Genomic DNA, 12,657 nt, shown 5'->3' with positions numbered 1-12,657 from the left:
GATAGTGGCTGAACTAATACCACCTCTTATGAAACGAGAAGTTAAAATCCGGCCGAGAGCAGGGTAGGTAGATGGGGTATCGAGGAGGAAGGGAAAAGAGAGAGGGAGAAAACCTATCAAAACCCCGCGACTCGACCGAACTACCGGTCGCGCCTAGGGTTGCCCAGGGTCTGGCAACCGACTTACGTATTGACATCTTGGACTAATGACTTGAGCAGACGAGGTCAGACGAAGCTTCCTAGTCTCGTTAGGTCGGCCGTCGATGAGAGAGAAGTAGACAAGAGCATCCAAGATGGCGTATGAAGGGAAAGTTTCGAGCCTTGAGGCGGTTTCCGGGAGATGGCGAACAGAGCTGGGTATGGATCTATTCGTAAATTGCATGGACCATTCCGACCAGTGCGGGTAGCTGTGGATCATGGCACGAAAGCCAAGATATCGACCGAACTGGACCATCCCATCCACGGTGGAGCGAAGATGCAGGCTGCTACCCTGGGTGCCGTAGCAGAGCGCTGGAGTCGTCGCCATCAGTGAGCCGATCAGCCAAGGGGGGCAGCATGGAGCATGTCAGGCAAGCGACCAACAAGCGACAGGGGAGTTGGGATTGGTGAGGGGAGGGTTCCCGGTTCACTTGGGGCGACAACCAAGGTGACACCAAGGGCAGATCCGGAGTGCGGCTGCCCGCCACTCCATCAGGCGCCACCATTGCCTGCCGGAGAGCAGGATCCCGGCTGGACTTGCAGACCCAGACGTCTTGGGCGCCGCCAGGGACGTGCATGTAGGCTGGTCATCCCACCATTCTCTAGCAAGAATGGGACAACTGGGCACGCCGGGTTGCTTTCTGGGACCCTCTTTCCATCAGTCATCGGAAGCTAGCATGTGGCCGTTACAACCTGGAGAGTTCTGGAGGGAGCCACAGAGAACCACAGAGGGGCCTGGGGCTGCCAATGGGGTGCCCCGGCGGCGCGGGAATGTGTGCTAACGACCTCTAGTCGGGCCTAAGAGCGCGTTAGCTGAGCATGATCCTGACAGGGCGACCAAGGCGCCGGGCTTGCGGTGTCGGCGTGGAGCGCGACCCGACCAGCTCAGATGGGGATTTGAAGTGCCGTACGATGGAGCTGGATACGACAACTGGCCCCATTGCGGTCTAGGGATGCGAAGCAGGCCAGGATATGGTGGTTGCGGTGGTCGTGGTATACGTGCGCCTTTTTTTTTTTCTTTTCTTTTACAATCAGAAGGAGGCGGACACAGAGAGACGAGCACCATGGAAGAGATCAGGTCACGGACAGATCCGGGGTTCTGTTCTGCAAATTCTGTGCTTTGATCCTTTCGGAAGTTCCGCCCACCAACAAGCAGGGACGATCCCCGGAGGTCCTTCCCTTTCTCTATCTTTTCTCTTTCTCTTTCCCTTCCCAAAAGGCAGCTTCTCCCTGCGCTGCACCTTCCATGCGAGGGATGAGATGGACTAGCAGGTCGAGGTCAAGTCGTTCGCAAGAAGCTAGAACCTCGATCCAAAACATAGTTCACGCGACTTCTCATCGCCCTCACAGCTGCCATTCCCAACATGACCAACTGTTTTCAGCCACACTTTTTTCAAGAATGCCGTGGCCTGCCGCCGCGCGTTCTCTTAGTGCTGACCCCCTTGCTGCATGCACAGACCAGTTCTGCGGAACAGGCCGGTCGTGGATCTCATATGAACGTCAATTCGTCAGATTGAATGATAGCGGTGGCGTTGGAGAGCTCTCCACCACAATCATGTTACGGAGTGGACTTGGAATAATGATAGAGCCATTCATCCATGCCTCTCATGAAGTCTAGAGGCCCAATGTGGGATTGTGTAATAGCTATCATTACAAAAGGTTTGATTATACTCGAGGCAGAGTATTTGGATCAAGGTCTGCCTGAGTACCCTATCACCTAGTTCCATTCTAGTCAGAACCTGAAGCGTGCCGCAAATTTTGGCTGGATGTGAGAGAGAGGTCTTGCAATACCGTAGATTTTCATGGGCATCTCTATCAATAAGCCGAAAAGATCGAAAACCTTTCGGCAAGGAGAGTTTCACCAAAGGTTGGGACAATCGCCGACGTTGCTTTCATGGCCTCTTATTAGCAACAATCACTCGTATGCTGCATGTATGTAGACTTTCATGCTGCATATGTACCGATGGTTCTCGTCATAGTCACTACAGGCCGGAGGGAGTTTGCTAGACAACAACTTGACGATAACAGATTAGCATTTCCTTAGTCTATGTTGTCATCTAGACTGCATTTCTGCATGGAGTTCATGTCTACAGCTCGAGCTCGAGCCTGGATAGGTGACTAAGGATTCCAGGCTTGAATACCAATGTTCTTACCAAATACCACTTCGTCAACGGATTAAATGCCACCACCGAAATATCGTAGACCAGCTCCCAGCACGATCTGTCCCCTCTTCTCTTCTTTTCCGCTCACCTTCTCTCTCCTCGCGGTTAAGGGAAAAAAGTCTTTCAGCCTCTACCAGCCGTGCGTACACAGGGACAGCCTTGGCAACCCCCCGAGCCGCTCGGTCAAGGCCGAAAGAGCAGAGAGCATCAAACTCTCTTCAACACCTATCCCGCAAATAAACGGGATAAGAGTGAAGAGTGGAGACCAAGGTCGGGCAGCCCCGCTCACAAAAGCATTCCAACGTAAAGGGAGTGGATCGAGACACAGGCAAGTGAGGGTCAGATTAGCTGACGGACTGCTAACAGAAGTACTTGTCTACCCATCAAGCCCATCGGATTTAGGTAGTGGGATAGCCCTTCCGGGTTCCAGGGCAAGGATGTGACAAGGATATTGATTGTTAAGATCGAGGTAGCTCCTGATGAACTTCCGTCAACTATTCAGTCACCTACTTGACAGGCAAGACAGGAGAGAATCTCGCCCGTCCAAATTGCACCTTATCAATCGCCGAGCATCTCCGCCCCCCACCGCGCACGAGTCGGCGCCCAATTCCTCCGACTCTCGACCTGCGCTGACAAAGACTTGCCGAGCGGTCTCCGCTTCTCATGGCATCAACACCACCTCCGTCCCCTGAGCCTCACGATGCTCCGCCAGATGATTAGGTGATGAAGCGAATCTCGCATCCACTCGGGTGCCTCGAGATACCCGTTATGTGTTTCAGTAGAAGAGGTGAGCCGGTATAAGAAGTCGTGACAATCGCAGGTAATGATCATTGTAATTCGAGAGAGCTTTGCCATTCTCGCACTCAACTCAATCGTTCGCATTCACATTTTGCAAGCCATCGGCATAAGTTATCATCAAAAATCCTGTAGCTTTTCTTCGTAAAATCACCACCCGGATCCCCAGAAAAGACATCATGGCCCCCCAGAAGCAGTCCCGCAAGATCACCATCGCCGGCACCGGCAACGTGGGCTCCCAGATCCTCAGCGCCCTGCTGGCGCAGGGTATCCACGAGGTCAGCGTCATCACCCGCACCGAGTCCAAGTCCACCTTCCCCGAGGGCGTGCACAAGGTCCACCGCGGCTCCTACGACGACGAGGCCTTCCTCGTCGCCGCCCTGCAGGGCCAGGACGTCCTCGTCACGCCCATCAGCTGGGCCGCCGTCGACACCCAGGTGGCCCTCTTCAAGGCGGCCGCCAAGGCCGGCGTCCCCTACGTGCTGCCCGACGAGTTTGGCTCGGACAATGACAACGAGAAGCTGCGCTCGCAGCTGGGCGCCCTCCTGGGGCCCAAGGACAAGTACCGCGCGCTGGTCGAGGAGCTCGGCGTCAGCGCCTGGATCGGCGTCATCACCAACCCCTGGATCGACTTCCTCGTGCCCATGTTCTGGCCCGGCAACTTCAAGGAGCGCACGGCCGTCCTCTACGGCGAGGGCGACACCAAGGCCAACTTCTCCACGCGCGCCGACGTCGGCAAGGGCGTCGCGGCGCTGCTGAGCCTGCCCGAGGCGGAGCTGGCCCAGTACAAGAACAAGTACGTCCACCTGAGCTCGTTCCACGTCACTCAGCGCGAGGTACTGGAGAGCGCGATGCGCGCTACGGGCACGAAGGAGGCCGACTGGACGATCGAGAAGGTGGACCTGGAGGAGCAGCTCAAAACCGCGTCGGGAGAGGCCAGGAAGGGCAACATGATGGCTGCCGTGACCGAGCTGATAGGAAACACATTTCGGCCGGGATACGGAGGGGACTACCAGCACAAGGTCGTCGACTATGACCACCTCGGCGTGCAGACGGAGAAGCTGGACGATGTTATGAAGCGTGTGCTTGCCTAGATTCAAACACCCTGGACTGTCGCATCCTGGGATTGCGAATTATCAACCTGGTTTTCCTCGAGATCCTTTGACTTGGTCGCTAATTCTTGAATACCGTGCATGAAATTGCCCCAGCGCAGCTGAGGATTATCGCGCGTGTCGTGACTCGGATGTTCATTCAAGTAGAGGAGTGCCTAAGCGGGGTTAGCCCTCAGCCCTGATAGGCAGAGGATCCACGAAGGGTTGATTTGGCATACCTCATCGGCCGTGGCCCTGCCGCTGTAGGTCACCAGCTTCGCGACTAGGCCACGGAAGTCTGGCTGCACATCTGGAAGCACGAATTCCCAAGGTTTGCCCTCGAAGACCTGATACATCTCAAATGGCGGCGTCTTGAATGTGGCAGCCTCGGGCCATGTCTCTAGAGTAGGCGTACCGATCGTCTTGAAGATGCTCAAAATCAGACCGAGCTGGTTGCCGTCCTCGTGAGCTCCTCGAGACTCGAATAACGGCTTCGGTGGGTTACGGCAGGCTTCGGCAAACATCGCGCCAGCACCCCACATATCCAGGGCGGTTCCATAGCTCTTGTTGCCAAAGAGCGCCTCGGGGGCGCGGTAGGGCCCAGTGCCGACATCGAGAATCTTATTGTCTGCCGGCTCGGTGTTCGCCGAGAGCAGTGGATGCCACGCAGTGCCGAAGTCCGAGAGATACGCTGGGCCGTCGGAGCTTTCAAGTAAAACTGCCGACGGCTTAATGTCCCTGTGGATGATGCCGTGGCCATGAATATATTTCAGCGCGGCGAAAATGTCGTTGAAGTAGCTTCGAACACGGGCCTCGGAGAGTGCTTCTCCTCGGTCGAGCACACTGGCAAGAGTCAGGGGCATGTATGGAAACACCAGGACGAGACGCTGCTCCTGGTCCCGAAATGTCTCGAGGAGTTGAATGATTGCTGGCCCGTCAAAGGTTGTAAGAATTGTAGCTTCTCGCCTGGGGTTGTGAGGCTCGATGGCATGCGTCTCGGTGATGACCTTGAGAGCGCGGGCTTCACATCTGTAGACCTCGGCAGTGACGCCACTGGCAACATAATGGCAGTCTTGATAGGAACCTATCCTGATGCCCGAGTCATCGCCCTCATTGGTAGAGAGGTCGAACCACTGCGATGCGCACGTTTCGCTCGGCCTTGAGGGTCTGGCCAAAGTGTGGATAGCGGCATCGTACTCTTCCTTGATGGAAGGGACAAGAACGAAAGTCAGTGAATGCTCAACAATACGGGATTCAGCTCTGAAGCACCGACTCACTCGTGATACAGAGTCGTTGTAAGCCTGGATTTCTAGCTGGAAAGGGCTCACATGGAAGCCATTTCCAAGGTCAGCCTGGCAATGCTGGCTTTCGTTCTCGTTAGTAATCACTGCCGAGGAAGGGCATTTCAACGATGGGAGCTGAACTGCTTACATCCTCTGGACATTTTCATATCTGTCGACCGCCGACAAGGACGCTTTCCAGTCGCCGGAAGGGGCCATAAGACAGCTTGGGACTTCCGAGGTTGGTCCCGAGCTATTTGTACTTGACAAGGATCATTTGTCCTCGAGAACACTTGCATTTCGAGGTGGTGGTGAAGGGGCGGCGTAAGATGGGTTTGATGGTACAAAGCTCGGGCCACTACTGGAATTTTGGGGAAAGCTTGGCAATCCTACAGGCCCTCTTTCGGTGGACAGGCCATGAATTTTAGCACTGCGTAGGGCTGTGTTTCAAGGAATACAGCGGGTGAACTTCCGCCATCTGTTGAAGTTCACAGCATCAACAGCACTGGCGGCTGCTTCTCTAGATCCATGGATGTCTCATTCACGGAGATGACTGCTTTTCACAGAACTTTGATCGAATGAGGTAATACGTGAAGATGAACAAGGGTAAATCTAGCTCTAAGCTTGGTATGATCATGCACGCTAGACATCACTTATGATCGAGTAATGTCCTTCCTGGACGGTGGGATGATTCAATGTGAGCCCAAAAAGGCGCATGAGCGACATCAAAAGCCAAAGGCAGCAGAGTGGAGCCCAGAAAGGCGGCCGTGGCGGCGTGGCGGCCAACCTCTCCCACTCCGAACTCCCCAGACTGGGAGCGAACCCACCTCCACTTCTTTGGATTTGTTTTTAGCTTTAGCTTGACTGTCGTTGCGTGTGCGTGCGTCGGTGCGCATTGAGGTTCTTCGGCCACAGCTGCTCCAGATCGACTCTCTTGACGCCCCGTCGCATTCGCTTCTTCACCACCACGGCGAGCATGCTCCCCTCTCCCTCCTCGCCCGCTGCTATGTTATTATAGACACGCCATCATCGTCATTTGCTCCTTAGTTGCATCGCGAGTCCGCATAGACATCCACCACAATGGACGACCTCTCGAGAGCCGAGTACCCGGCCATGCTGGTGAGCTCCCGTTCCGAGTCGGGACACTTGCGCAACGCTTCCCAGAGGCCCAGGCCCTGTCGGAAGCGCAGGTATCCTTCGTGCATACGTCAAGCAAACATTGACTGACCGCCATTCTCTCTCCGCAGGGCCATCTGCAGCCGCAGCAGGCGGTCACGACTTTCCAAGAGCGCGTAAAGCGGATCAATCGGATCAACCAAGAAATCGCTGAATGGCTCCAGGTACGCTGCGCCAACCCGATAGAGAACCCCGACAGGAAGGCCATGCAGATGCTGAAACTGGATACAGGAACGTCGCAAGGTCGAGGAGCAGTACGTGGCTGGGCTCAAGAGGCTGATGACCCATAGGGTCCCCAGCGCCACGACAGATCTTGGGTATGTCCACCACGAGGACTAGGACTGGTCGTCGCATCTGCTGACTCGGCTTCCTACGGAAAGCATCTTCCAAACCCCGTGGGCAAAGGTCCTAGCTTCCGTCAATGCTATTGCGATGTCGCACCACCTCTATGCGCAGCGCCTCGAATCCGACGTCGAGGCATCGTTGCGCAACTTCCACAACAAGAAGGAGATGCAGAACGCGAACAATATGGCCGGAAACCTGCAGGTGCTGGCCAAGGAGCTGGACGAGGCGCAAGCGAAGTCGGATAAGCTCACCAAGAAGGCTGGAAAGGCCAGTGCTGCCAAGGTCGATGCGGCAACTTCGCAGCTAGAGAGCGCAACGCAGCAATGGGAATCCCAGGCGCCGTTCATCTACGAGACTCTTCAAGCGCTCGACGAGCAGCGCATCAACCACCTGCGCGACCTCCTGACTCAGTTGGAGACCCACGAAGTCGACCAGGCAACCCGCACCCAAGCCGCAGCTGAAGATGCTCTCAACACGATGCTGGAGATCAGCACCGCGACCGAGATTCTCAGTTTCTCTACTCAAGTCACGAGTGGCCGACCCAAGATCGAGAAGCGAAGCACCACGCGCCAATCAAGTGTGGCAGGTGGTTCGACTCTGGCTCCTCCTAGCATCAGGAGCCATGACGACAATGCAAGCGAACACTCGGCTCGGAACGAGCCTCCTGCACCGGGTAGGTCTCCAAGTGGCTGATTGAAATTAGACTGCTACTTGTACGGGCTGGTTGCTGACCATTACATCGCAGAGAGCGGCAAACTTAGAAGCCGGATTGGAACGATGCTGGGTAGACGGAGACAGAGCGTCCATGGTGGATTCGGACCGCTGTCACCATCAAAGGGCTCCGGGCCTTTCGGGCGAAGCCTCGGCAGCAGCCATGGGAGATCGATCTCGCCCCGCGCCTCATCTCATAACCTCAGTGAAACCCATGGCAGGCTTTCGTCGCTCGCAGAGACCCCCGACTCGCCAAAGGGCACAAGTGCTGAGGAGGGTACACCGAAGGAATCCCAAGAGGGAACGAACGGGCATGCGCTTGGATCATCAAAAGACACTCCCCATCCTCGGACAGTTGTCAACGGAACAACCACTGCGGAGGATATCTTTGACGCGCCCCCGCCCGCCGGACCTCCACCGTCGCATCAGAAGATGGAGGGCTCGAGTGAACCTACCAAGGACGCCGAGGGCTTCACCGTGCCCGCCGCCTTCAATGACCCCATTTCTCAGGCCCAGAAAGAGGCGGCAGAGACAGGCGAGGAGCGGGATCAGCTGTTCAGCCTCAATATCAAGAATGAGCCCGTTGCTGAGGAAGATGCTGATGCCAAGAAGGCGGCTCTTTCCAATGTGGCCAACACTCTTTCCATGGCTATGCCGTCGAGGAAGACGGGAACGGTCCGTGGCCGCCGCGACGTCCGCAACACCATCTATGTGCCTTCAGTCCCTACGCCGGAGACGTCATCCGAGAGCCCATTCCCCATCCCTAGCCCGTCGCTGTCATCCTCGATCTCTAGGCCCCCTGCTGTTGCAGCTCTGCAGTCCGAGGCCAGCATTGCGGGTACTTCCGACACACAGTCTGTGCGGTCCGCGACCTCGCTGGGAAGCCTTGTACACCTAAAGCACCCAGACCTGCACAACCCAGGCCTGAGCTCGTCCATCATCGAGACTGTGTCTGCCACATTCAGCAGGGAGGGCTTGGTCAGCGCCAAGGTCTCAGGCGAGATCGCCTTTGCATATAACGCCACTGATGATACCCCGTCCAAAGGTACGCCTATCGCTCTGCTGATCTATCTTGTAATGATCTGCAATAATGCTGACTACACCACACCAGACCGTGAAACCATCCGTATAAACAACTTCCCCCGCCTCGAGGTTATTGGCCCGAACCGCATCTTTGTCCAGAACACCCCCGCGCCCGACGAGTTCGTCCTCGACGTGTCGCACCTGCAAAAGACGTCGATCGGCTTCAACTACCGCGTCCACGCCGACTCGGACACGGCCCTGGGCCGGCACTGCCCCATCGCCTTCTTCCCGACCTGGAAGCCCCAGGGCGACAAGCTGGGCCTGCTCCTGCAGTACCGCCTCGCCGACCCGTCCTCCTTCAGGCAGCCCGTGACGCTGCACAACGTCGCCTTCGTCGCGTTCTACGAGGGCGCGCGCGCGTCGGCCGTGCAGAGCAAGCCCTCGGGCACGCACCTGCGCGACAAGCAGCTCGTGTACTGGCGCATGCCCGAGCTCACGCTGACCGAGGACTGGGCCAAGATCGTGTGCCGCTTCGTGGCGCCCGTGGGCGAGCAGGCGCTGCCGGGCCGCGTCGAGGCCCGGTGGGAGTACGCCGTGCCCGCCGGCGAAGGTGCGGGCGTGGGTATCTCGGTGAGCAGGCTTGTCGAGAGCAAGGGCAAGGGGAAGGCCTCTGCTGCCGACGACGACGACGACCCCTTCGCCGACGAGAGCGCGACGCCGCGGACGGCGGAGGGCGGTGCCGGGTCGTGGGTCGAGGTGCCGCTCGTCAAGAAGCTGGTCAGTGGGCGGTATGAGGTGAAATAGAGTTGGGTTGCGGTGCCTTGAATCTGAGAAGCATTTCGTTTTGCTCTTTCCATTGTGTTCTCGTATATTAAGGTAGTCAATATACATTGCAGAGAGAAGGGCGGTGTAGAGAGACGAGATGGAGGGTGGAAGAAAGAAACTTGTCGGCATCGCAGTCTCCTTTTTTTCTTTCCTTTCTACTTCGCATGTCCCCCTTCTTCCGGGAGGGGCACGACTTTGTATATCCCCGGCTGAGAGAGAGAGAGGAAAGGCCGTTCAGGCAGGCAGACGACCGTGGTGGATGAGCGTTGAATCAAGATAGTCATTCTGCAGAGTTTCAGAATTAGCATTTACTGGAATACATCGACATTGAAGTAACCACCATGTTGTGTGCTGATGATGCATTCACGTTGCCATTGCATTACTGTGTTTCTCATGATATTCATCCCCACCCGATATGATAGGTACTCCAACCACCAGTACGTCCAAGCAAGATCTAGCGAAAAGATTTATGTACAAATATAAAGACAATAGGTCTCTTGGCCGCTCCCACGTGATCCCCAATGGACTAGACTAGACCTGCTGCGCCCTCGTGTGCTCCTCGTAGAACTCGAGCGTCAGCGCCGCCAGGAAGCCCGGGATGCAGCCCTTCTCGCGCACCCAGAAGCCGATCTGGTCGCTGATGCGCTGGGCGAACGGGCTCCGGGGCCCGCCGCTGACCTTCATGGTGCCGCGCTCGCCGTCAAAGACGATCGAGTTCTCGTGCTCGTCGGTGGCGCTCGGGTTGTAGATGCTCTCGACGCGCATCTTGCCGTTGGGGATGAAGGTGACGTGCCAGCCGAGCGTCGAGAAGACGGCCTCCTTGAACTCGCCCGACTTGGAGGCCCAGACCTCCTTGAGGCGACGGGCCGTCTTGTGCGCGCTCGCCGTCTCGGCCTTGGCGTCGGCGATCTCGCGCTGGGCGGCCGCGAGGACGGACATGGGGATCGTGGGGAAGGAGGACGAGTCCCTCTGGACGTGGGCGAGCAGCTGGGCGTTCTCCTCCTTGAGGGCGTTGAGGGTGGAGAGCTTGACGGCCTCAAAGTCCGAGGTCGGGTTGGAGCGCAGGGAGAGGATGCGCGTCTTGGCCGACTCCTTGGCCGCCGCGAGCTGCTCCTTGGCGACGGACAGCTCCGTCTCCAGCAGGCGGTGGGCCTTGTTCGTCTTGGTGACTTCGTCCTGCAGCTTGCGGAGCTTGCGTGTGAGCTGGCCCAGCTGCTCGTTCTCCTCGCCGTCGGGATGGGAGCGTTTCAGGCCGGCACCGACAGCAGGGCTCGAGCTGGAGGACTCTGCCGACGAAAGCTCGCTGTGGAGAGTCTGCACTTCGACCTTGTACTTGTCGACGAGATCTTCCAGCTCTTGGATACGTTCCGCCTTCTTCTGGTCGAAATTGTCCGGCTGGAAGGTGATGTCCTCGGCGTCGAAGGTCTTGAGCTGCGCCCGGAGGTATTCTACTTCCTTGACGGCCAAGGCACGCTGCCTCTCGAGGCGCATGCGTGCCTTGTCAGCACCTCCGACCGGCGTAGACCCGTTGCCACTATCACCGCCAGACGCTTTGAGCTTTTCGACCTGGGTTGCCAACGACTTCTTCTCATCCTCGAGCATCCTGAGCTGGCTGTCCTTCTGCGAGATCTCGGGCTCCAATGCACCTAGGCGCTCCGTAAGAGACGCCGAGTTCAGTCGCTCTTCAACGAGGGCCTTGGCCACTGCCTCGGGAGAGTCAAACTCGGCTTGCTCGCTGTCGCCGGCTACGCTTCGGAGATAGGCTGCCCAGGCGCGCTTCTCATCCTCAAGTCGCTGCCGTTGAAGACGCTCTTCCGCCAGCTCCTTCTCAAGGTCTTCCGCAGCAGCCAATTTCCGTTGCAATGTTCGCTTCTCTTCCTCGACGACTTCGGTGGCTTTGTGCACCTGCCGCAGGTGCTTGAGCTCTGCCAGCTGCTCTCGGTTCGTGGCTTCTAGGGCCCTGATATGATTGACTTGATCCGTGAGTTCGCGACGGATGACGTCCATGGTGGCTGCGTCGCCTGTCTGGGCCTTGAGGCGCAGAACGTCTGCTTCGAGGTTTCCGATGGTGGCGTCCTTTTCTGCAAGCTGTTCTTGGACCTTTTGTAATGCCGACCCTCTAGCTTGGCTCTCCTGCTCGACCTCTTGAACCGTTCGTTGTGCCGAGCTGACCTGCGCCTGGAGGTCGGCAATCTTGCGGTCGGTCATTCGCGCAGCATCTTCCTTGGCAGCGTTGAGGTCCTCCAGCTGCTCCTGCAACAGTCGCGCCTCGTCCTCGGCTTCGCGCACCTTCCTCTCCAGTTCTTTCTGCTTGGCGTCCCTGTCGCTTCTTAAGCTCTCGATCTCCTGCTGTAGCGCCTCGAGCTGCCTCTCGGCGGCGGCCTTATCGCCCTCGGCGGCCTGTTTCTTCTTGAAGTCCTCCTCCGCCCGCCTTCTGGCGTCGCGCACCTCGCTCTCCTGCTGCAGACGCGCCATCTCCTTCTCCTGCTCATAGTTGCTGATGGTGTACTTCAGGGTGCCGACCTCTGCTTTCAGCTCCTCTATGCGCCGCCGCTGGGTCTCGTACTCCTCGGCGTCTGGGGGCGCCATGTTTTCCTTGCTGCTCTCGCGGGACGTGGCTCTCTGCGACTGCGCGTACGGGTTTTCGTGGCCGGCGCCCTGGCGCGAGGACGGTCGCGCAGGCTGAGCCCCGGGCCCTTCGCCGGTGATAATATCGTAGCCGGATTGGGAGGTGCCGCGTAAGGATCTCATCTGGAGGTTGTGGAGATGCGCAGTCAGCAGCTTGCTCTGAGGAATCTTTGAGGTTTGATTTGATGGAAGACTTACCCTGCTCTCGCGTAGCGATGTCTGCGGGCGCGGCGCATTGCCGTTGAAACTGGCCCGCAACCTGCTGGCGCCGAGTGAGGTTCGCCTGGGACCGTTGTTCCCCGCGGAGCCTCCGTCGCCCTGGCCTTGGGGCGTATGCGCCCTCATTATGTCGGTCAACGATGCGGAGAAAACGCGTTTCCGTTTCAATTCCAGCCGCGAATGTTTGGTGGTTGCCCCAGGTGTT

General features: G+C 57.5%; 4 protein-coding genes across 4 annotated transcripts; 2 read left to right on the top strand and 2 right to left on the bottom strand.

Moving 5' to 3' along the window:
- Positions 1-3,333: 3,333 nt before the first annotated feature.
- On the top strand, positions 3,334-4,248 carry E0L32_000311 (uncharacterized protein; the record flags this gene model as incomplete). The annotated part of the gene is made up of 1 exon (XM_031137374.1): positions 3,334-4,248. One exon carries the CDS (start codon positions 3,334-3,336, stop codon positions 4,246-4,248), a length of 915 nt encoding a protein of 304 aa, XP_030997688.1.
- A 2-nt stretch (positions 4,249-4,250) lies between these two features.
- E0L32_000310 (uncharacterized protein) lies at positions 4,251-5,689 on the bottom strand (the record flags this gene model as incomplete). Its single annotated transcript, XM_031137363.1, has 3 exons — positions 4,251-4,421; positions 4,485-5,632; positions 5,677-5,689. 3 exons carry the CDS (start codon positions 5,687-5,689, stop codon positions 4,251-4,253), a joined length of 1,332 nt encoding a protein of 443 aa, XP_030997687.1.
- A 916-nt stretch (positions 5,690-6,605) lies between these two features.
- E0L32_000309 (uncharacterized protein) lies at positions 6,606-9,584 on the top strand (the record flags this gene model as incomplete). The annotated part of the gene is made up of 5 exons (XM_031137352.1): positions 6,606-6,644; positions 6,773-6,865; positions 6,933-7,018; positions 7,082-7,719; positions 7,792-9,584. The coding sequence occupies 5 exons, from the start codon at positions 6,606-6,608 to the stop codon at positions 9,582-9,584; spliced, it is 2,649 nt and encodes an 882-aa protein (XP_030997686.1).
- Positions 9,585-10,136: 552 nt separating this feature from the next.
- On the bottom strand, positions 10,137-12,578 carry E0L32_000308 (uncharacterized protein; the record flags this gene model as incomplete). Its single annotated transcript, XM_031137340.1, has 1 exon — positions 10,137-12,578. The coding sequence occupies one exon, from the start codon at positions 12,576-12,578 to the stop codon at positions 10,137-10,139; it is 2,442 nt and encodes an 813-aa protein (XP_030997685.1).
- Between the last annotated feature and the right edge of the window lie 79 nt (positions 12,579-12,657).

This window comes from Thyridium curvatum, assembly GCF_004353045.1.
Source record: "Thyridium curvatum strain D216 chromosome Unknown NODE_1_length_1224711_cov_81.814160, whole genome shotgun sequence".
Classification (NCBI taxonomy): Eukaryota; Fungi; Ascomycota; class Sordariomycetes; order Thyridiales; family Thyridiaceae; genus Thyridium; species Thyridium curvatum.
Note: the sequence above shows the minus strand (reverse complement) of the source record. Positions and strands in the feature narration are given on the sequence as shown.